The sequence below is a fragment of the Zootoca vivipara genome, chromosome 6 (assembly GCF_963506605.1).
Source record: "Zootoca vivipara chromosome 6, rZooViv1.1, whole genome shotgun sequence".
Taxonomy (NCBI): Eukaryota; Metazoa; Chordata; class Lepidosauria; order Squamata; family Lacertidae; genus Zootoca; species Zootoca vivipara.
Window position 1 is genome coordinate 33836552 of NC_083281.1, and position 24344 is coordinate 33860895.

The 24344-nt window shown below is 42.9% G+C and overlaps 1 protein-coding gene across 2 annotated transcripts in view; it reads right to left on the minus strand.

The window, feature by feature from the left end:
* Window positions 1-1263: 1263 nt before the first annotated feature.
* The window catches only part of WASF2 (WASP family member 2), a 48693-nt gene continuing 25612 nt past the window's right edge, over window positions 1264-24344 (minus strand). The window contains exons 2-10 of one of the 2 annotated variants that reach the window (XM_060275764.1): window positions 20126-20350; window positions 18030-18183; window positions 13923-14057; window positions 12902-13055; window positions 10263-10380; window positions 9035-9165; window positions 4687-4836; window positions 3140-3645; window positions 1264-1664 (exon numbers count right to left, since the gene is read on the minus strand). In XM_060275764.1, coding sequence (XP_060131747.1) covers window positions 1507-1664; window positions 3140-3645; window positions 4687-4836; window positions 9035-9165; window positions 10263-10380; window positions 12902-13055; window positions 13923-14057; window positions 18030-18159 — 1482 coding nt within the window. In that variant the 5' untranslated portion in view covers window positions 18160-18183; window positions 20126-20350 and the 3' untranslated portion in view covers window positions 1264-1506. The remainder of the gene's footprint in view (window positions 1665-3139; window positions 3646-4686; window positions 4837-9034; window positions 9166-10262; window positions 10381-12901; window positions 13056-13922; window positions 14058-18029; window positions 18184-20125; window positions 20351-24344) is intronic. The other variant, XM_035118693.2, reaches the window with a different exon arrangement.

A 24344-nucleotide genomic window follows, 5' to 3' on the forward strand; every position in this document is an offset into this window, starting at 1 on the left:
AATTAGTACCCAGGACAAGCACCCTCATTATGGGAGTGGCTGTCATTATTCCAGTAACCAGGATCCCCAGATAAATTGAAGGACCTTTTGCACACCAGCTCTTGGCCAAGGGAGCTAACTGACCCAGAGAAGCTAATGTACCCAGAACTATTGACCCAGAGAAGCTAATGTAAAAAGGCACCTGTCTAAAAAGAGGTAAGGGGGTCTAAAGCCGCTGCTTTAGACCTTGGAACTAACTGCTGAAGGATTAAAGCAAGCTAGTGAAGCAGACTAGGAGTATAGAGATGACCAACTTTTTAATCCTCAAAGTTCCCATGTTATGCCTGAAGAGACAGAGGGCTTGGGCCAATGGCTTGGAATTGCTGCTGCTCAGCCTCTAATGTAAGATGTTATAGTCTCGTAATTTTGAAATGGATATGCAACCAATCTGATCCACGTATGGCCCCCAACAGAACAAGATGATGCAGCTATATTGTATGCAATACAAGATCACACTCAGTGCTTATTGCTTTCTATTTGGGGAACATGGTAGAAAGTAATTGCCCATGTAAAGATAAAGATAAAGGGACCCCTGATCATTAGGTCCAGTCGTGACCGGCTCTGGGGTTGCAGCGCTCATCTCGTGTTATTGGCCGAGGGAGCCAGCGTACAGCTTCCAGGTCATGTGGCCAGCATGACTAAGCTGCTTCTGGCGAATCACGAGCAGCACACGGAAATGCCATTTACCTTCCTGCTTGGAGCGGTACCTATTTATCTACTTGCACTTTGACTTGCTTTCAAACTGCTAGGTTGGCAGGAGCTGGGACCGAGCAATGGGAGCTCACCCCGTTGCAGGGATTCGAACCGCTGACCTTCTGATCAGCAAGCCCTAGGCTCTGTGGTTAAACCCACAGCGCCACCTGCAACCCAATTGCCCATGTAGCAGGTACTAATTCTATCATTAGTGAAACCAGCTTGGGGGGAGAGAGAGAGAAAGTAACTGTTCTGTATATAGTGCAACTCTCATGAACATTGGGCTTTACATTTTGAATTGAGTATTCTGGAGATTGCTGATGGGATGGGTTGGGAATAGAAATTCAAATCCATTTGCCGATTTGACTGGATAAGGCAAATCACTGGCTGCTTGCAGAGTATTTCCAATGCATACTGTAAAGCGGAAGAGCATTGCCTGGAAGTTTTATTGCCCTTCAAGATGCCATTTTAACCAACACATACTAACTGCAACAGGTCCAGCAATGTTCTTTTGTTTTGTTTTTACAGAATTTTTTTTATTAGGGCCCTGAGAATATGGAGATCTGGGGTTAGTTTCAGTTTCCTTCTTGCTGGAAGGAGGCACAAATCCCAACAATGGAAAGAGGCTGGTGGTTACTTGGAAGTTGGGCACATTGATCTTTGGTTACTGGACGAGAGAGGAAAAATAAGGGGGAAATGGTTTTGGCAATCTCCAAAGTTATATAAGTTTTCTCTCAAACCCACTCCCACCACCCCCAAATGGTGGGCAAGTGTTTAATCGGACCAGTCGTCCTCATCAAACTCTGAAGAATCATCCTCGGAATCGCTGTATTCCACTGCAATGCGGCGGGCGAGGATGGTTGCCACATCATTGCCCACAACTTCTCGCTTCTCTTGTTCACGCTCCTCTTCTACTTTACGGAGCTGGAATCCTATCAAAGGAGGAAAGAAAAGGTTAGAGGTGGTCCTTCTAGGGAACAGTGGTCTTTGGTAACTTGGGGCTGCCCCATAAGGGCTGCTCAGTGTTGGGGGAGGGGCAGACATGGGAGTAATATGGAATACCGTTATTAGTTACAACTGAAAACAAACAAACAAAAACAAGCTAGATCTCAAAAGAGATATTTTTTTAAAAAATGTTGCTGGTGCAGAACATAGCAGGGGTGTAATATATGATCATCAGAAGACTGTGGCGCAGGAAACTTATTGAAGACTGATTATGTAAAGAGTAAAGGATCCCCCTGCTAGAATGGGATACGAAAGACGAGGTGGTCAAATCAGTTATGATTAAATGGGTGCAAGATATAGGACAGGCATAGGCAACATTGGCTCTCCATATGTTTTGGGACCACAACTCCCATGATCCCTAGCTAACAGGGCCAGTGGGCAGGAATCATGGGAGTTGTAGTTCCAAAACATCTGGCGAGCCAAGGCTGCCTATACCTGATATAGGACATAATATACAATTTGAGGATTGGGGAAAATTGTGGAAGGTAGATTTGAAATTTACAGATTGTTCTCTTTTGAAAGAGAATTATATGAAAATTATGTACAGATGGGATATTACACCAGTAAAAATGGCAAAAATGTACAAAACTGGGACAAACATATGTTGGAAATGTAAAGAAATAGAAAAAGAATGTACTTTATATCATGTGTGGTGGGTATGTAGAGAAGTAAAAAAAAAGGGAGATGATATATAATGAAAGTATATATAATCAATTGAAAAAGATGTTTAAAATGACATTTGAAAAAACACAATTATGTACAATTTTATAACATTCAGAAAACAATATGTACAAACAAACCAGAGAGGGGAGCTGAGGGAAGTCCTTAGAAGGTGAGAGAGGGAGGGAAAGAAGGGGGGTGGGTTGTAATTGGTTATGTATTGGCAATTTGTATTGTTTAAAAAAGAGAGAGAGTAAAGGATCCCAGGCTGAAGTAAAGCATATTGGGATAAAGCAGAAACAAGCAGCCTCCCTTTGAAAAGACAAAAACCAGCAGTTATTTAGACTTGCAGTTTTTAAAGTTTCAACTGGTCCCAATATTCTGCTACAGCTATAGTCTGAATCAATTTGGTGGTGGGAATATCACCGGCAGTGAAGAATTCAAATGAGTAATAAGGAAACAAGAGGAAAAAAGTGTGTCTCTTTCACAGCTTTCTCAGGTTAGGACACGTGATAGACAGTTACAAAACAGGCTAAATTGCAAAGGTTCAAAGAGGATGCCCTCACTGGAGTGAAAAAGGAAGGTTTGCAGAACACATTTGCTAAATGACTAGGCATCTAGCAGCTCCAGTAAGCCCCCACCAAAATACACACACACGTGAAATGTCTAGTCCAGCATGGGAATCCATTGGTCTAGTTTCAGGCACTAAAACTTAGGATATGCAAAATGAGAAGAGACTTACCTTGACGGATAGCAGAAAGCAAGTCGCTCCTAGCCTCACTAACAGCAGGCAATGAGGACTTGGCCTTGGATGACCCCGAATCTGATTGTGGAAGATGGGTTTCTGGCCCATCCATGCCGCCAAAAGATGATGGAGGTGGACCAGGAGGGGGCGGGGGCGGAGGAGGGGGCGGTGCACCTCCTGTTGGCAGAGATACCAGGGTTGGAGGCACAGCAGCGTATTCTGCTGCTGGAGGTGGTGGGGGAGGAGGGGCAGCAAAATCGGGGTGAGGTGGGAAGGAGGGTGGAGAGGGTGGAGGTGGGATGCCTGCAGTTGGAAAGCCTGAGAGTGGAGGCGGTGGAGGAACACCAATCATCGGCGGCGGCGGTGGCGGTGCAGGAGGTGGTGCAAATCCTGGCCTGGCACCCTGTGGCGAGCCAATTGGTGGAGCTGGTGGAGGGTGGCTTGGGCTGACTAGGTTGGATTTTTTCAGCCCTCCGGAACCACTCTGATTTTGTGCTGGGTAGCTGTTGAGAGTAGAGATTTGGGAAGAAGACAGGGGGAAAAAATGTTCCATGAGTTTTGCAAATATCATAAACTGGAAAAGGGTAAGCCCTATTTCTCAGGTTTTCCTGATAGTAACTTGCTTCATTTATTAGATCACTCTTGGCTAAGAGACCCAGGAGTTCGGAGTTATGTTCCAATATTCTGCTTAGCATCCAACGGCTGACTTTGGAAAGGATTCCAACACATGCACACATGGGAAAGTATTTGAGCACAGCTTGCTCAAAAGATTAAAAATTCTTGTTGCCAGGGTGTGTTTGTTTGTTTGTTTGTTTGTTTGTTTGTTTTAAATCCAGCTCCTGCAAATGTGGGTACCTTGGAATCCCATCTTTCCACAATAGCATTTTCCAGCTAAGCTAGCTACAGGAACCACACTTAAAGCCACCGTGAAGAGGGAAGGAAATCCATCAGAACTTGATTTAGGAATATGGCACATTAACACAAAACTGCATAGGAATGTCAGGATGACAGGGACATCGATTTTCAGGTAAGTAAAGTTCGAAGTCCTCGTGGTAACAAAAAGAAATATGTGGATTCTCACCTAAACTCCTCCCCTCCTCCACATTCCTCCCCTAAGGAGTAGTATACTCTCCCTCTTAGTAAAACGCTTCCCCAGTCTGGAGACTAACTACAGCTGTTCCTCGCCAATTGGATTCACAGTGGCTGACAGTCATGTGCAATCATGGCAAGACACTTGGGTTGCACATAGAAGCCTAACATGGAGGGAATCTGATCTCTCCATGAAGGGTAAATGGGCTGCGCAACACAACCCTAAGCAGTATCTGGCAAGAAACCACGGAGCAACAACCTTGTTTGTGAGGTGTTTTATGGTTGCTTAAAAAACAGTAATGGGCAGTTCTCCTCCCAAGCTACCTCTACAAGCTTCATGGATGGGGCTTGTATGACAGGCTCATTGTGGTCTTATTGGAAGCACTTGCTTTATGGGAAAACAAATCAGCTTGCTTCTTTCATTCCATTGATTGTAGTCCTTCAGTGGTGCTTACCTAAATTCCATTGGTGGTGGTGGAAGACTGTCCTCTGCGAACAAAGGAGGCGATGGTGAATCTGGCTGCGGAGGCGGGGGGTAGTAGTTGGCATCAACACTCTCATTGGAACCAATGCTACCATTCTGATAGACCATATTAGACGGGTATCTAAAAATCAGCAAAAGGACAAGACAGACTACATCAGATAAAAACCCTTCCCTTCCAAGGCTTCAACGGACCCCAAGTAAAGAATACTTCCAGAACATTCAAGTCAGGAAGAAATACAAACAATGCCATCAAGATCAGAACCACTCTGGTACTGAAAACTGTAGCATCTTGCCAGATCATTTCGATTGAAAGTCTAGTAAGAGGCTACCATTTTCAGCACCAGAGTGATGCTGTGTGCCCATGAAGAGTCAAAGAACAGCCCCTGTCAAAAGACTTTCAATCCCAATGACACTCCTGCTAATGTGTGCAAGGCAGGGCAGATGCTGCTGGGGAACATTATGAGATCACACATGAAGCAGCAAGAGAATGGAGTTTATTAATTAAACAAAATTAAAATATAAGTTGTGTCCCCTACTGTTACAACTGCATGTTCTATGAGCTGTGTTTATGCATATTCCCACTGTTTGGTTCTTTTGTTTAGTCAACATTTTTTATTAGAATTAGATATTGCACATAATACTGAAATAAAGCTTTTATTTGGAAGAGAGGGGGTAGATGGGGAACTTTTCACAAACCTTTTACAAAAAAAACAGCTCATACTTTCTTTTAGAATGAATTATTTAAATTGTGGTTGTGAAGAAAAGGTATTTTAAAACTGTGTGCATATATGCACTGTTGTTTTAAGAGGATAATGAGCGCAATAACTTTAAGCAAATAAGTTGCTGCATATCTTCAACCATGAACAATTTACAGCCTTTGCACAAAATTAAACATGGGGTCTGATCCAGTCATCCAGGGGTGAAATAGACTGGCATGGGATTAGTATGCAGCAGTGTTCGAAACTCACATTGTTCTAGGTGCATTTTGTGACAGGGAATTTCATTAGCGCGAGCAGTTTCTAAGCTCTGGGCACAGTACTGCGCCTAAGATTTCAGATTAAAACTGCAGAGTAGAAGGAAAGGATGACTTTTTTCTGCCTCCCCACTTCCAGCCACTCTCTGAAGACTAGAGAAGAGACCTTCTTAAGAATATTAGAGGGGTGGGCAGGGGAAGGACTAGACCATGTGAAAAATGAACATAAGATTTTAGCTGCAGTTTATTCATTTTCATCTTTGTATTCTTGTTATAAAAAAAATCACGCCTAGACATTCTGTTGTTGCACCCATAACCATAACCCAAAGGTGCCATTTAGCTCCTAGCTTTCATATCTCAGTTTCTAACACTGGTATAGAGGGGACTCTCCAATTCCCCAGATTGTTCTCATTGCATCAGACCTTTATAGAGTGAGGTGGGGCTACATATTCCATACATTTTCCAGGCAGGAGCTAGAAAGGAATATATGTGCATATATGTATTTGTGATGTGTGTTCTGAACATTTGGGAAGTCCTCTCCAAAGGACCACCAATTTTTAGGAGCTCCAGCAGTCCCTACCTGCACATCTGAAAGTGATCTAGCCATATACAGATTGGATTCAGTTAGAAATAGTGGAGTGTCCAGTACAGGAACTGCTTTAAGATAAAGCACTGGTGAATAATTCACACAAGCAACCTTCTCCTGCCAAAGGTGGGCAGTGCAGTACTGGGAGCCTGCTCATGATTACACCAACTCAGGCAAATCACAAACACTCATTTGTGTGGCCAGCATTATGTCTGTAGTGCTATACTGGATTCAGATATAGGCTCCATTTGTTTTTAAAAAATTGCTATACATCTCTAAGCCAACAGGTACCAGCTGTAAGTTATGGACATAAATGCACAGTTACTGAAGCTTCACCTGCCTGCCAGAACAATTAAGAAAACCCTTTAAAGTTATCTAATTGACATTTACAGTTCACTGCTAGACCACATCAGTGTGGAAAACAGGCGCTAACAGGCACATGTTGAGGGACTCTGAAAAGTGTGATAGTGTGGGCAGCTCTCTTCTAATAACCTTCAGATCAGGGCCCAGCAGAAGGCACACTGGAAAAGAGACAAGGCAAGGGCACAACTTTGCCAATCATCCTTCCATTCCAGCACAGCCAAAGGCTTCTCTTTTCCAACAGAAATGCTTGCAATTTTAGGAGCAGCTTTAGACAAGCTAATGTTTTTAATGTTTTTAAAGGGACAGCAAGTAGGAACAAACAAGTATCCACGGCCTGAGTGCACAGATCTTTCCAGTCCACTCACTTAAAGGGCAGGAATGGTGTTCTTCAGACTACAATTATGCAATTCTGTGGAAGCTAAGGCAAGAGCTAAAAGCAAAATCCACAAACAAGAAAGTGGTATGGAAGAAAAATGAGGGTTTCTTTTCCTAAAAGGAAGGCTTGGAAAATGCAAAATGGGTGGAAGTTTCATACTACATGGGTCTAAAACAGAAGGCCACATTCTTTTATACTGGAAGTGGCCATTAAACTTGGTCCCTGCCATCTTCTCCCCACCTGCTGTGGCATTCAACCTTGAAATGGACAGTTCCATCAAATCTCTGATTCAACTAAAAGGAGAAAGGCTACTAAACGGTTCCATTTCTGATCCCTCCCTTCTCTGTTAAGAGAATATCAGAAAGAGCCAGAATCATCTTGTGTGCTTATCTCTCTGGGAAGAAAGCTACCACCTAGAATGCTGCCAAGCTAAGCAGCTGGGAATTGTTCTGAATGCCAGAACGCCATGTCCGAAGTGCCACCTCTACAGTCATGAGCTGGGGCGAATCAGGAACACACAGCTGGTGGCCAAGTTTGGGTGAAGGAAGTACCCTGGATTTGGATTCTGCAGGCAGAATTCTCTTCTTATAATTGGCTGTGATCCTCATGAAGAATGGCCAGATCAGAGAGCATGCTCTGACCTTAATTTCAGTAAGTCATACCAGGAGCAGCTACCTCAATGCCTATTACCACTTGCAATGGCTCCAAGCACCAGTATGCAAGTTCAGCAGCTATTACCTTAAGACCATTCATCGGGCTGTATAGTTACATGCACCCACTATCATGTACTTAACAAAGCTGTTCATTTCCCTCCTCGTTTTATCCTATTTCAGAATTATGCAAATCAATAAACATCCAGTATTTGGAAGTGGAAGAGGGTTTTGTGAAAGCAGAATGAGACAGGACTCCTGCAGACAGCTATCAAAATCAAGAAGATCTGAGAAGTGGGGAAATCAGCTTCCAAGCCCTTGAACTTCTGCACCAGAGATACAAAAAACTGACTTGGGCTAGGATCTGAAAAGCTGCTTCAGGCATGCCTATGGGCGGGTCATGCTCAATACGAATCTTGACTTTGCTTTGAGCAATAGACCACCTCTGTGCCAGATCACAAGCAGCCAGAGAGCCCCTCCAGTTTCCACGTGGGCTGTCATGTGACACAAGGCAGTGCTATTCAAGAAATGGAAACCTCAAGCTCCTTTCATTTTTTATTTTTTGCATTTCTGCTGTGCTTGCACTGAAGCCAGCCCAAGGATAAATCAAATTCTGAAAACACTTCGTTAAAGACTCTCAGCCAGTTTTAAGTAACCTCCCCTAAGCACCACAAACATGCAGCAAGTTGCAAACTTATGACAAATGTTTCACTCCTGGACTTTGTTATAAAACGTCGTCACCAAATGGATTACTGGTAGAATGTAAAAGCCACAATAGGAGTGGCATTGAAATGTGAAACCAGAGGAACAGCAGAGCTATGTGAATTATTATTATTATTATTATTATTATTATTATTATTATTATTATTTATACCCCGCCCTCCCCAGCCAAGACCAGGCTCAGGGCGGCTAACACCAAAAATAAAACAATTGATTAACATACAACTTAAAAACAAGATTAAATACAACATTAAAATTAAAATTAAAATGCAGCCTCATACGGAAAGAAAAAGGGAAAATGGGGGAAGGGATCAAGTCAGTTCAAGGCCAAAGGCCAGGCGGAACAACTCTGTCTTACAGGCCCTGCGGAAAGAAATCAGGTCCCGCAGGGCCCTGGTTTCATGAGACAGAGCATTCCACCAGGTTGGAGTCAGTGTTAAAAAGGCCCTGGTTCTAGTTCAGGCTAATCTGACTTCCTTTGGGCCTGGGACCTCTACGGTGTTACTATTTATGGATCTTAAAGTCCTCCGTGGGGCATACCGGGAGAGGCGGTCCCGTAAGTATGAGGGTCCTAGGCCATGAAGGGCTTTAAAGGTCAAAACAAGCTTAAATCAGCACCTTAAATATTCAGATCAACCAAGCAGCTCTTACCCTCCTGGTCCAAGTTTTTCCCTCGACTCAACAAACTCCTGTCCCATTTTCATTTTCTCCCATTCTTCCTTCCGGCTTTTGATTTTCCGAGGGTTCACATTTCCTCTGTTTGGATTATCCTTCTTTTCTTTCTAGAAAATATATAAAAAGGAGTATGAGTTACCACAATAACCTGCAATGATGTTGAACAAAAGACACAAAGACGACCAAGTGCTGCCTCTCGCCCTAGACTTCATAGGACATAGGAGAAGCTACTAATATGCCAAACCTTGTGTCCTAGTTCCCAAATGGCTCTACCTGCAACTCAGGTGGAAGAGACCAATAGCGTTCACTTCTTACCTTCAAAAAACTCCTTCTATACTGTATTGCCTGCAACTATGCATATGCCATAAAACCACAATCTGCACAGCCACAATCCCTTTCAAAGCAAAAGAGAAGCATGGCTCCCTTTGCCTGAGAAGAGATCAAGGAGAGGGAGTGTGAAAATTTGGTTCAGAGAAAACACCTTTCAGCATATTATGTTGGAGCCCACTAGCCTTCTCTCCCCGCCCTGCCACTCTGCCATGGGCATTTTGGTAAATAAGTGGGGCTTCAGTCCTTCCCCTTTATCTCCCTCTCCCAAAAAGGGATTGCAGGCCTCAGATCAGGGGAAAGGGGGTTACTATTGGGAAACTCCATCTGAGCACAATCCCAACACAATAGTGGAAAGGGAGAAAAATGTTCCTAATGCACTTAATTCTTTTCCAGAATGTTAAGGACAGCCTTGATGAGTTGCAACAGATAAGTACAAAAGTGAGATTTTTCTTCAGAGTAAAAAGTCCAATCCTATGCATTTATGTTTACTCTGATGTAAATCTCACTATATTCAATGAAGAGTAAAAAGCTTGTAGTCCAATCCTATGCATTTGTTTTTACTCTGATGCAAATCTCACTATATTCAATGAAGAGATGTTAACACCACACTGGAATTTGCGAAGAGCCTCTAAATAGTATCTCCACAAGTAAATAAATGGCATGACTTGTTGCAGCACAAACACCCAGTGATGCAGATTTGATGCCACTTTATCTACTTAAACTGAAATAAAAAGAACAAAGCCTGTTGTGTGTTCATGTCCACTTCAAAAAAGGGCTGCCTGGATTCAGACAGTGGGAATATCTTATATCTTGCCTTTCCCTGTTTAAGGGATAAAAAAAACCCACAAAGAGCAAAAGATACCCTTCATCTTACCCTATGCTTCCGCTTCTCTTTCATGATATCCTTCGTGTCCTGCAGCATTTTCTCCTTCCAAAGATCAAAGAAATATGACGGATCTGTATAGAATTTAAGTGCTTCTTTGCCGTCATCCCTAGGAGGAGGAGGGGAGATAGAGACAGAGACCGACTCACCACAATATAGTCAAATGTTTACCTAAAGCCCAACTAAGATGTACCAAATTTCAGATGTAAACGCTGTGGTCCAAGAATGAAAACATCCCCCACCTCTTTTTTTTTAACCATCTGGGGCAGGTGGAGGAGGAGTGAATCTTTCCATCCCATCCTGCACTAACCAAGGCATCTGCTGTACCTTCCAGGTGCAGAATCCAATTTTCAAAGTATTCATCAGGGTTAGAGAACCTGTTGCCCTCTCAGATGTTGTTGGACTACGAATCCCATGTGGGAAGGTCTCTAAACTGGTTGCTTTCTCACAAGTAGTCCAATCAGACACAATGGGTGCAGCTCAGTAAGTGTGAGGCTGGTAAGAGGCTGCAAGTCCTCCAAACTTGGGCTGACAGCTTCTAAGTTTCTAAGACAACCAAGAAAGAGGAGGGGGAAAGTGGAAGAGGCAACACCTGGAAGAAGTATATTAAAACTGGTGTTAAGTATTAGGTGAGTTTCTTTCTCTACTCTTCCCACCCATCCTAAGATGAGCAGAGATTCTCTGCTCTAATAAGAAGGCTGAGAAGGAATAATAACAATTTATTATTTATACCCCGCTCATCTGGCTGCTCCTGAAAGAAGCAAGACACCTGTCTAAACTGTAGAGTCTGGGGACGGGACACCCCATAGTCCCTGATCATGCTTGCTGAGAAAAGTTGGGAGTCCAAAAAACCCATGGAGAGGAAACAGGTTCTCAGCCACTAGCTCACAGCCACACACCTCCACTGCAGTGTAGTCGCATCTCAAAGACAGCCGCCTCCAGCTATCAGTAATTACTTTTTACCTATTCAAAAAATATTTATGGGGACGGAGTAAATATGTGTATTCTTAACCCTGATCCCATTCCGATTGCACCATGTGTACTATCTTCACAAGATGACATGACATAATTAGATGGCAAGCAAAGAAAAGCTGTCTGGTTTCACTGGCACATTCTCCGCTAGGATGTATCAGTCTCTGGAGATGCAAAAGGACCAACAGACAACCACACTTTTCAGAAGAACTGTCTGTGCCCACTTCAGGCAATAAAACGTGCAAATGTATGCACTGCAAATTGCACAAAGGGAGTAAGAAAGGAACAGCAAGATTACACAAAAGAGCTTGTATGAACACACACCAAAGTTATATGCTAGGCTTGCCATCACAGAAATTTATTTACTGCTATGACTACAAAATCTAAACCACAAAGCACAGAACCGTTTTTCAAAGCACATCAATTCTCAAAATTCCCAAAAGGGAAGCTACAAATAACCTCAGTAGCAGGGAGAGCCGAATGGAGGCCTCCAGGCCATATAAGACCCCTGCCATCTAGCTCCATAATGTCTACACTGGCTAGCAGTGGTTCTCCGTGGTTTCAGGCCAGAGTCCAGCCCTACCAAGTGATGCCAGGGATTGAACCTGGATCCTTCTGCATGGGAAGTGTGAGCACTACCACTGAAAAGCAGCCTCTCCCCATAACACATTGGGAAACATATCAGGAAATAATATAGGGAGCAGCTAGGTAAGTACTTGCCCACGCCCAGTGTAAACCTCGTGGACAGATATATCCTCTGTTTGAAAGCAAAAGGCCTCCGTTGGCAGGGGCAGCTTCTTATTTCCCACTGGAAGAGGCACTTGCAAGGTAGGGATGTACCATGCAACCCTCCTGTTCTGACTCTCCACCTTGCACATGCTGTTCCGTCAAATGCTTGATTTGGCAAGGGTGTGCAGAAGGAGCATGAAATTATGCCACTGCTGCGGGTGGTGAAATATGGCCCTTGAGCAGTTTGGCTAAAGGAAATCCAGTCTGCAGGCTCATGGCATTAGACACCCCTCCATTGCAGAGCAGGCAATGTTAAGAACCATCTTGCTGAATTGCAGCAAAGACTCACTTAGTCGAGCAGTGACTGGCTAGTTGGCTCTAGAGCCTCACATGCACAGCACATCTCCAGCATACTCAGGCTAGGCAGGCTCTAAACATGGAAGTTTCATTTACATATCATGGCTACCCACCACAGGTGGGCCCTATATTACACAAATTTGTTTACTGCTTTTTAACAGTTTTCTAAGACTACAAGGCATCACCAGTTACTGCGGGAGTGATGCAGAAGTCAACTGCATGCTGTGTGAAGTAGTGCTTCTTCTTTTTTCAAAACCAGTTCCTAATTTCAACTGAGTGACTTTGTTCTAGTACTGTAGCAGAAAATGTTTCCCCATCTCCTTAATGTTACAAATCTGAATTGTGTCATATTTGCCCACCACTCTCAACTTTTCTCTCAACTAAACAGGCCAAGACATTTAAGCCTTTGTAAGGAAGGTCCGCTGGCCCCTTGGTGAGTCAGCAGGTTTTCTTATGGGCTAGCTGGACCACGTCACAGTCTTTGCAGAAGAAAGCCCTTTAAGAGCAGGTCCATTACCTTCTCACCTAGATGGACAGCCTCCCCACTTAGCTAGAAGCATAAGGTGCATTACCTGTAGGATGAGAGGATATTAAGAGGTGGAGGCATATTACAAACATCATAAGTTTCAAGGACAGGCACAGGGAGAGAGTCTCTGTCAAAGAGCTTTTGGTCCTGAGTTGTGGAGCTTTTGAAGGCTTTCCTGGTGTTAATACCTTGCAGAGACACTAAGAGGAGAGAAATGAAAGAATAAGGAAAATAAAGCCACTTCAAACACAACCTAAGCCAATGTTTGCCAGTTATAGTTCTCAATACTCTCTGCTGTCACAACATGGGATCCTTCTGCCACATCAATAAAGCTTTCAAGACAGTATCACCTGAAACTTATGCTTTTAAAAAAGAAAAGAAACATACACACAAAAACAGAACATGGGGGAAAAGACAAACCCCCTTTAATCAAAGAGAAGATCTATATGCATTCAGAAAAACTTCCCAAGTAGAATTGGCCTTTGACCAGTCCACCTCCACCCATCCCCATAAAAAACCAAAACCCCTATTTCGTCTAATGACCGGTCAAATAATAGCCAAGTATTGGAACATATTTATTACAACAGAGAATTATGGTTATTGACAAAAACTACCACCTTCTAAAAATCTCTGGAGGCCAATAAAGCTCAGAATCCTTACAGATTGTATTTTTGCTTCATTAAGCCCTCATGAACTACAATTTCAGCTTTCTCCAAAATCCCTGCAACTAACTTGCATGGCCTGCAGGAACAATTAAACAGTGTGACTTAAGAGGAGAGGACAGAAGCTCTTGGGAGGGAGCGCCAAGAGAGAGAAAAGGTGCCTGCTGCTCTACCAGGCTTATGCATGTGTGTCCCTAAACCTGCAGAGCAGGGGAGCAAGAGGTCCTCACTTTTGCCATTACTACCAAGTGACACACACATCCATGAGGCAATAAGCAAGCTAGCTGACCACACTGTGACAGTCTGCAGGTGTCAAGTTCATTCCAAGTCCACAAGCATTTAGCAGCTGCTGCTATGGCAATTTAGTGTACTTGGCCTAAAAGTGTATCAATTTTGCACCATTACCTTCCTCCTCCTTGGGATCCAGCTGAGTAACTTTGATCTGAAGGCGGTCAACTCTCTCAACTAGAGAGCTTACACGAAAGGAAAAGGTGTTTGCCTGAGTAAAAAGCTCTCCAAATATGTCTTCAGCAAATTTACCTGAAAAAGAATAGCAGAATGTTATAATTCTAAATGCACAGTTTCTTGCTCTCTCTGTGATATAAAACAATCTGGCAAAGGCTCCTTTTCATTATAGTTTTGTTATGTACCCCAAATGCCAATTGATAGAGGGGTGTCAGAAATTGTATGTGCATGCATAGGTGTGCTAAGTATTTATACAGAAATATTTTAATCCTTTTATCTCAGGAGGGAATGACTGGAAACAGTCACATTTTGCTCTCCTAATCAGGACCTTTGTAACAAGCAAATCATGTAGGGAAAAAGCCTACAAACCAATCTAGCTAAACATGACCCTTCCACAGCATCATTAAACAAGGAAGGAAGCGAAACAAAAAACTTAAAGACTTCCATAAAGTACTGTATATTCCTGCGTATAAGACTACTTTTTAACCCAGGGAAATCTTCTCAAAAGTCAGGGGTCGTCTTATACACTGGGTCGTATTTATTATATGGCGAGTATATCCCAAACTCTATATTTTAACTGGAAAAGTTGGGGGTCCATATACGCCCAGTCGTCTTATATGCTGGAATATACAGTAATAAAGAAGGAGGGCAGCCATGAATCAGATAATATTGTTGCATTTAGCCTTCATCTTGTGGTTCTGTGATCTCTTTAGCTTCTAGGATGGTCTACTGGATAGACACACAATGACAGCTACATTTCATTGTCCTCTCAAAGCTCGAAAAGACTCACTTCATTAAATGCTGCCAAAAGAAACTCCCCATCTCTCGGCTCTCTTTCACAGTAGGCACAGAGTCATTTATTACTTGCAGGTGGCAGCACAAAAAAAAGCAAGGTGCTTTCAAGGTTGAAAACAATGCCTCCGATTTTGAGTTGGGAGATGTTAATGTTACTGCCAGACTAGACACTTACAACAAGTATTCTGAAGGAAGAAACCTGAAGTTAAGCAATTTAAAATTTAAAGATGAAATTCAAAACTACAGAACACTTCAAGTAGCCTAAACCCAAGTAGCCTAAACCAGTGTTTAGTGTATTTGAGAAGCCAACAAAGCAAAGCAACCTATTCAGTATTCAGTTTAGCTCTGCAGGTCAGCTTTTCATGCAAGCACAGTGGATTATGTAAATCTTAAAGTATAACACAAAGGAAATAAGGGAAAGGTCTAAAGAAGAGAGATCCTCATCCCCAAGCAGTGTCAAATCCAGTGAGTATCCCTGAAGGTCCCAGAGGGCTGAAAGGCAGGCTCCAAGTACAAAAATTCACCATTTTTGTGAGAAAATAGTCTTAAATAGGAAAAAGAAAACATTTAATATGTTTAAAGGTAAAGGTAAAGGGGCCCCTGACCATCAGGTCCAGTCGTGTCCGACTGCGGTTGCGGCGCTCATCTCGCTCTATAGGCTGAGGGAGCCAGCGTTTGTCCGCAGACAGCTTCCGGGTCATGTGGCCAGCATGACAAAGCTGCTTCTGGCGAACCGGAGAAGCACCCGGAAATGCCGTTCACCTTCCCGCCGGAGCGGTCCCTATTTATCTACTTGCACTTTGATGTGCTTTCAAACTGCTAGGTGGGCAGGAGCTGGGACCGAGCAACGGGAACTCACCCCGTTGCAGGGATTTGAACCGCCGACCTTCTGATCAGCAAGCCCTAGACTCTGTGGTTTAACCCACAGTGCCACCTAGGTCCCTCTTAATATGTTTAGATGGAAGCAAAGGTTAGCAAGACAGGTGATGCTGCCTTGAAAGCAGAAGCAGCTAGTGGAATCTTATGTCAGCTGCTAGAAACTCTGGGAAAGCAATTCAGTTTCAGCATTGCCACCAATCAAGCCTCAGCTACTAATAGCTACAAAATGTATACAGATTCCAGACTTCAGAGATTTACCAGCCTCAAAGCCCACCCATAAAAGCTGTGGGCACAACAAAATAACTTAGAATATTTGCTTTCCTTAGTATTGCTAGCAGTGTCAGCAAGACCACGTAAGATTTTTAAACAATATTCACTGTTAGACCTGGATGAAGAGCAGAAGTTCCCCTAAACAGCTTTGTGGAATACTTGTTTTTACGGTATATTCCCTCACACAAAAAGGGGTGCCTGCATCGCAACTAGACTTCTGTCAAGGGAATCAGTTTCTGAGTATATATGAATACAGCTGCCTTACATACAGTCAAAATAAATTCTAGCCCTGTGCTATGTACTCTGCTTAGCAGCAGCAATTTAATGCTTCAGGCAAATATCCCCCAACACCCAACAGCTGATCACTTAAAACTGAGATGCCAGTGATTGAACCTGGGACTTTCGAAATGCCATGTGTTCAACCACGGTGCTATGTTCTGCCCATACCTGCTTGAAGGTACATTTCTCCCCACTCTCATTGAACTGAATCAGTCCATTTATAGTGTTGGATAGCCACACTTACATTTCAAGCTGTTTCACCATGAAAAGAGAGAAAAGTGCATCGATATTGTATTATGCATTTGCACATTAAGTTATCGGTGCAACTGATATACAGTCTGAGTCTATGCATGTGCTTCTAGAAAAACACACAAGTAAAGCTGCAGTGCTATATACTCTTTATCAAACAGTATTATCTGATGGCTCTTTTGAAACCCTGTACTGTGGGAACTGTGCTTTCTTCTGGTGGCCATGCTATTGATTTTAGCACACATACCCTTGATGAATGGCAACACCTACTAATGAATTTGACACACATTTTATTTTCTCATGGTGCTTGTGCACCCAAGGGAACTGGCCTATCCCTGGGGAAGCAGAGATGAAATTTCTGAGTCTGCCAACTTCCTAGGCCATCCCTTTTATGGATGCAGCCTGCAACTTACACACATTTAACTTGATACAGGCAGGCTTAGATGACACCTAACAAGAGGAGGATTCTTGCTCATCCACATACATATTGTATTAGCCCTTGCTTCTACAAAGATACGGACACTTAAAGGCTGATTTTATGGATGTTTACTCATATGTGATCCATTTTGTTCAATTAAGTAATCAAGTAAGTGATCTTGCTTAGTATCCTAGCATGTACATGGAGAAAACCAAACAAAAGACCTATATTTTCTCAGTCCAAAAGACCTACAGTATATCTTCATGACCAAAAGGCTTTTGATTTTGCTCTTTGCTTGTAAAAAAGCTCTAAAAGTTGCAAATCAGTTGTTTTAATTGTTTAATTGCAACCAGGTACACTTGTTCAGGAAATATGTGCATTAAAAACAACGTTATTTAAATCAATTCACACAGCTATTCAACCTTAACCCTACATAGCTTTATACAGGCACTCTCTACCTCACAAGAGTATATGAGGACCCCTTTGCAAGCATTTTAGAATGTCAAAACTCTAGAGAAATAGAGTTAATGCAACTCCAATCACATCATGATTTTTAAACAGTAACAAAGACCCAAGTGGCCGATTTCTCTCTTTTTAAACCTCTGCCCATGTAGTAATCCTGCCCTTTTACAGAGCTAGCTAAATAAAAGCCAAAACCTATTCATCATCCGCAGAAATAAACAGCATGAAGAAACCAAATAGAGTGACAGTTCATAGTCTCCATGAGGGAATTTCAGTATACAATGTGGTACATTCATAATCTTCAACTCAGTAAGTAACTGCATCATGACAGGAATCTGATAAAAAGGAATACTAGCACACTAAATACTGAAAACACATGAGAGGGACACTTGATAATGTGCTCGACATATTGAAGGTTCTCAGCCCAGCGCTTCTGCATGGAGGCTGCCTGCCTTGTATTCCTTCCAGCTGTGCTTCAGCTGCAGTCATCCCTTGCTCATCCCTCTCCAATGCAGCCTGGTTGAGTAGAGGAGGGAGAAATCGAGGTTCAAGGAGGTTTCACTAGGAAGATCTTTTAGCACTACCCATGGAAGACAGATGGGGGAGAAATAGGAACACAAGAAGAGAGAGAAGGCAGATGAATCAAGAGCCCAGCAGCTCCTGAGGGCAGCAGGCAGGCTGGCCATGGTACTCACTCAGGCTGCCCAGCTGTCGAATGACATTTGCCAGGGTGATGTTGGTCACGCATTCCAGCTCATTCTGAACACTAGGCAATGTCTGACGGCACAGGTGCCTTGGCTCGATGTTCCTTGTTACTAATGGCATGGTGGACCAGCTTCAGGCGGCGTTCTGAAAAGATAAAAAAAAATCCCACAAACAGGAAAAGGATTACTCAGCCACAGATGCTGGCATCACCAGCAGCACAGCATTCGTTTTCCTGCTCAGAAATCAGCTTTATCTAAATCATTGCTTTCATCTCCCCCCCCCCCCTACACACACACACACACGTGTGTCAGAACTAGGCTTTAAAAAAAACCAACCTGCAGTTTTAAGGCTTGCTACAGAGAAGCTGGGGCCAGCCACTGCATGATGCTTCCCACTCTGGGCTGCTGTGATCTGTCCCACAAACCATGTGTTCCAATCTATCTAGCCAACTTCTTTCAAATACTGCTAAACATTTAGCCAAAACTATTAAAGGCTAGCAGGAGGGGTGGGGAGAACAACACCAACCCAAGTCCAGTTGGGAAAGGGTTAAACATTTTCCAATTTTCCATCACACCAGACAAGTTGGGCTCTCAGGAAAAAACAGGAAGCACTTTTAACTCACCAGGAAGCTTGCTAACAAATGCTTCTCAGTCTGAGGTCTGCATCACACACACACCCAAGTCCCTTGTGTTGGAAGGTTCCCACACTAAAGCAGCTATGGTTTTAGAGATACATGCACACTAGTAGTTTTACAAAGGCATACAGCAGCTGATAGCTTGACAAATGAAGACTGAAGCTCTAGGAATTAAAGTACAAGCTTTGAAAGGGTCTGACAGGGAACCGTGCTGATCTGCTCTCCCAAAAGTTATACTATCAAAGAATCTGCAGTTGTGCTAACCTGACACTTGAAGAAAGCCCCCCCCCCCATTTTACAGCATTCCAGTATAAAAATATCAAATACACACATCCCAATAAGAATATTCTGATCATCACTATCTCCTTTCCACTTAATTACAAAAAGCAACCCTGTTTCTAGCAAATATAAAGTCCATTTGTAGTGCCTATATGCCTAAGTCATTCATCCTCAAGAGAGTATTTCTCTGAGAAATTTAAGCTCTAGTGGAGAACAAAGACAAGCATTTAAAAGATATCCAACTAGTGAAAATAGAGTACACTGAAATTCATTTGCTAATTTCTTTGAAGAAAAGGGTGGACCCCTTCCTAGGTGAGATGGTGAACAGCTCCACCAGAGGAGACAGCCGTCGTATGACAAAGACTCTGATCTGCTGTGGATGGAATGGAAAAAATAAAAGCAGGAAGCTGACAGCTTGGGGAACATGATTTCCTGTCACCAACAGCAACAAACCAAGAATCATTTTTAAAAGTCAGCTGTTTGTGCTTGACTTTGAACCACCCTTTTATAGTCTCTGTGGCAGCTGGCAGCTTATCTCTGAGGTCCAGGAGTCATTCCTAGATGCTTTTCTATCAGTGTGCTAAGGGACTTAAGCCGATATTAGCTTTTGCTAATTACCTCCCAAGTCAAAAATCTGAATTTCCAAATCTGACCTGCCACTGCAGAGAAGTTCAAGATCTGGAGGGCACAGAACAGCATCCAAGGTTTTATATGTAACATGAGGTTACAAAAATCTCAAGAAATTAACAGTGTGAGCCAAGAAGCGCCAGCAAAACTTGACAGGAATACATTCACCTTTTAATGGGTCTTCCTGTGCTTGGATAATGCAGAGGTCAGCCAGCTTGCTGTACGCATAATCACAACAAATGATAAAAAGGACAGACTTCTATTATTCATAGCCAGAAAAGTTGGTATACTTTGTATATGACTGAAGTCTTTCATCCATTTTTGTGTGCAGCAAAGCTCTTCAACCTATTTCGGAGGTGGAAAACTGAGGCTAAAGAAAATTTGCTCAAAGACAACCATTGTCTTGGCTACACCTGAATCTGACTCTAACTCTCCATAAGGGCATCATCAGATTTATTATTACTACAATTAGAATAGTTTTCTATTCCTGTTGAAAGGCGGAACTACACAAAATGCTGCAAATAGCATCCATAGAGAATCACTTGCCAATCATCATGTTGTGAGTTTTCCCTCGCATCATTGGTTGCAGTATTTGGGGTGGGTGGGAGCAGGCCTGGCTCTAGGTGTAGTCCCAGTGGCGTGGGGCGCTAGGGCACCGGGCCGGCAGGCAGGGCGCTGCGTGGCAAAGCCGTGCTGTGCCCTGCGAGGGTGGGGGCGCCGGAGCTATCTCCGCGCCTCAGTGCCAGGGCGCCCGACCTGCTTGAGACGGCCCTGGGTGGGAGGACAATACACAATGTCATACAATGGAGTGATTCCAAACACTTCAGCCCTAAGCATAACTTGCAGAGGTCCAAAGGAAAAGTCTGGAAGACCACATGTGATTAGCTATGTAAAGTACAAAGGCACTCCCAGAGCAACAGATTTCTTCATGTCAGTTCTGCCAAGGACAACCACAGCACAGTGAATACTAACAGTTTAAAGTCACTCAGATGCACTGGTGATTGTTTAGGAGGATATATCATCCCAAGCTGCATCCCATGTGACCACAATGTTAATGTTCCAAACACAAGGAAAATTCAGGCACGCCAAATTATCACTGAATTCAGGACTGCAGTGGAAAAGCAAAGATACAGCATGCCAACTTCCATATAGCAAACATTAGAAATGAACACACACAGTGTGGAAACAGACTTCTACACACGGTATTTAATGTTCTGTGCCGCTAAAGAGGGCCTTTCCTACTAGAAATGAAAATTCACACCATACTTAGGATCTGAAAAGGTCACCCCAATTGCTGTTGTCATCATATATATTTAATCAGTTGGTAAGAAGGTAGATGCATCATCAACTAAAATTTAATCAAGTGACAGGCCTAATTAAAAAATACCTGTCCCACCTTAAGGGATACCTTTTTTGTTCTACCTTTTTATTGTGATTTGGAATCTACTGTGATAACATTTGATTACTGTTTGACTGATGTTTATTAAGGTTTTAAAATCTCATATACTGGTTTAAGCAGTTTAATGGTGGTGCAATTCATAAACATCACATGCAAATGCACCACCTGGAAGATGATTAAAGAATTAAAACCACATACTGTATTCTAAAGTCCATGAGTTTCCCAATAATATCTTTGCTCATACAGTAATCATAACACAAAGCCTAAAAAAAACACAACCCCCCCCAAACCCATCTTCTGGAAGGACTCAAGCCCCCATAAAGCCCCACCCTTTTGTAACATTTTAATACACAGCTGCTAGACCTGTAGATTAGGTCAGAATAGCAGTTCTAGAGAAAAGGGTGCTTTCCTTCCTGCCCATTTTCCATCCTAAATTGCCCCACTGGGGAAAAATATGGGCATGGTACAAGCCCATGTATCTTATCAAATTTAACAGCAGATGGGGTGGGGATATGGAGTAGGATAACTTTCAGAACACTCCTTCCCCCAGAATCTGTGCCAGACCAATGAACACACATTCACACTGGGTTATCTAGTCACTCCTGCAACATAGTTGGTAGAGCATGAGACTCTTAATCTCAGGGTTATGTATTTGAGCCCCACATTGGGAAAAACAGGGGGCTAGACTCTATGACCGTCACAGTCCCTTTCAATTCTGTGATTCTTTGAAATACACGCTACACTGCACCATCACAGGAGGTAGAAATGGAACACTCAAGAATCAGCCTAAGGTAGAAATGGAACACTCAAGAATCAGCCTAAGAATCAAGTTTGGCATATCAGAAACACATAAGCAAGAATGTGAGAAGGAAGACAAATGTAAAAAGGAAAAAGGGAAGGAGGGGATTATAATGGATTTTTTAAAAAAAGGAAAGAGGAAATAAAAGTGCAAGCACAAGCAACAGAGCAAAAAGAAAGGGGGCAGAGAGACGGATCATCCACCAGTCATACAGAAACAGTACTAAAGAGAAGAAATCTTTGCTTCACAAGTTTTGCTCTCTGAAAGTTTACCTCAGGTTTCTTCTGTGGAAATTGTAGAAGACAATTTAAAAGCACTCCAAGATTAGTCACTTGCTTCCATACCTAGGAGACACACTGAAAAGGCCTGACTTCCATGGCAATAGTAAAGAAAAGAACCGCCTGGACTGTTGTGTGTCTGTGGGCACCCTCCCAACATATGACTTTGTAACCTCAAAATATGAGGGTGGAGGAACTCTGCCTGCGTTATGTATCTTGACCAGAGATCCGACAATAGCAGCCTTCCTGGCCTGTGGCAATCATAATGCTGTCATAATCCTGTGGGGTTGTGGTTATTTTAAGCTTCAGAAAACAGAAAAGACTGAGCTGTGGTCCAAAAGGTCCACATACAAGACGTACTGGCCATTTCTAGCACTGAACAGCAGCTATGTCAGAGACAGAAGTCTCCCACTTGCATAGCGTGCACTAGCAGCCACATGCTAAGTACAGCTAAATATATTGCTTATTTATCTATTTATATTTATTAACCTTTTTTCATACACATGACAGTGCCCCAAAGCAACCTAGAATATTTAAAAATTTAACCCCATATAAAAACAATAATAATGCATATGCAAGCATTAACATTTTAATAACACGTTGTTACCAAATAGGTTCTCATAAAGATTGTGGTAGTATAAATTATAGCACTCTCGAAACATGATACTGTACAGACAAACTTACCACATGGGCTGAAGAAGCTACTCTTGCATAACACCAAACACATAAGCATGTACCCAGGTAATGCGTCCCAAAACCAGTGGTTCTCAAAGGGTGTGGCAGGAGAGAATAGCAATTGTGGTGGGAAGAATCAAGAACAATCAATATTGTATTTTGAGAATGATTCATGTTCTTATGTAGCTGCATTGTTTGCTTATTTGTTTTTTACTTTCTGGCTATCCCATGACCATATTATAAAGCTAACAGGACCAGTGGTCAGGGATGATGGGAATTGTAGTCCCAAAACATCTGGAGGGCTGAGTTTGCCTATGCCTGTTATAAAGCTTTACAGAATCACAGAACTGCAGAGTTGGAAGGGACTTTAAGGGTCATCTACTCCAATTCCCAGCAATGCAGAAATATTTTGCCCAATGTGGAGCTGTAGTTGTGTTCTATGTTACAAAACAAGCACTGCTAGGAAGTGCTTCTTTTTGTTTCCCATTGCATTTCTATCAATTAAATAAATTATTCTGAAAGTGTGACCCAGAGAAAAAAGTTAGAGAACAACTGCCCTAAACAAAGCAGACCAACACATTCTCAGTGCCAAAGATCACAAATGCCCTTCCAGAAAAGATACCGCATGGCAGCAATCTTTTGGCACCAAACTGTTGGGTGGGTGGGTGGGTGGAGAGTTCTTTAAAAAAAAAAAAAGGCTATCTGTGAACACAGAAAGGAAGGAAGCCAGCATATGCCCCACCCTCCCCAACACAACCGTAAGAACCGCTTCAAGTAAGCCAGAGGAAATTGGGATCTTGCTTTAGCACTGACACTTAAAGGTGAGGGTGAAGACAGAAAAGGGTGGGGAGGAACCACACATGGACATTACCAATTTCACTTCTTCTTTACTGTGAGAGATTACCTTTTACTAAACACCATCTGTGTGAAACATCTTAAAGCTAGGACAGCCACAATGGCTGTCTCCAGCACCAAGCCATCCCCCTAAAGGTCTGGCATTTTTAGGAACTGAGCACTTTTGCAATAACTCAGATACCAGACCCTGAACCCAAGGCCAGTGTTCCTTAAGCATTTCTACAGACGAGACCTCCCCCCCCCCCCACTTACATGGGGGTTATATTCCAGGGCCCTACACACATGAGTGTAATCATGTAAAGTAGGGAGCACCTTCTAAACACCTTTTAAATGCCCTGTCACTTCTGTTTTTGCCATACCAAAAATTCTGTATCCAAAAATATCCACAACTAGAATTGAAGCCCTGAGGCTGGCAGGAGGCTGGAGAACACATCGGAGAGCAGCTGCTGCTGCTGCACTACCTCACATACCAGCTGTTAGACAGGGAGGTTGAGAAGTGTAAACAAAGCCTCACTGCTCCTCCGATTTCTTCAGGGTTTCCTCCACCCTCACTGATGTCCTCTTTGGGCTCTGGGGAGTCTCCTCATGAGCCACAAGGACTCTCCAGCTCTCTCGTGCCATTTCCTGGTTTGAATTGAATTATTTCATTATTTCCTGGCTCACACGCAAGTCGATCACGTGTAAGTGGGATGCCTGTAGTTGCAAATTATCCCCCCCCCAAACACACACACCCTACAAACCCAAACAGCAAAGCAAAGC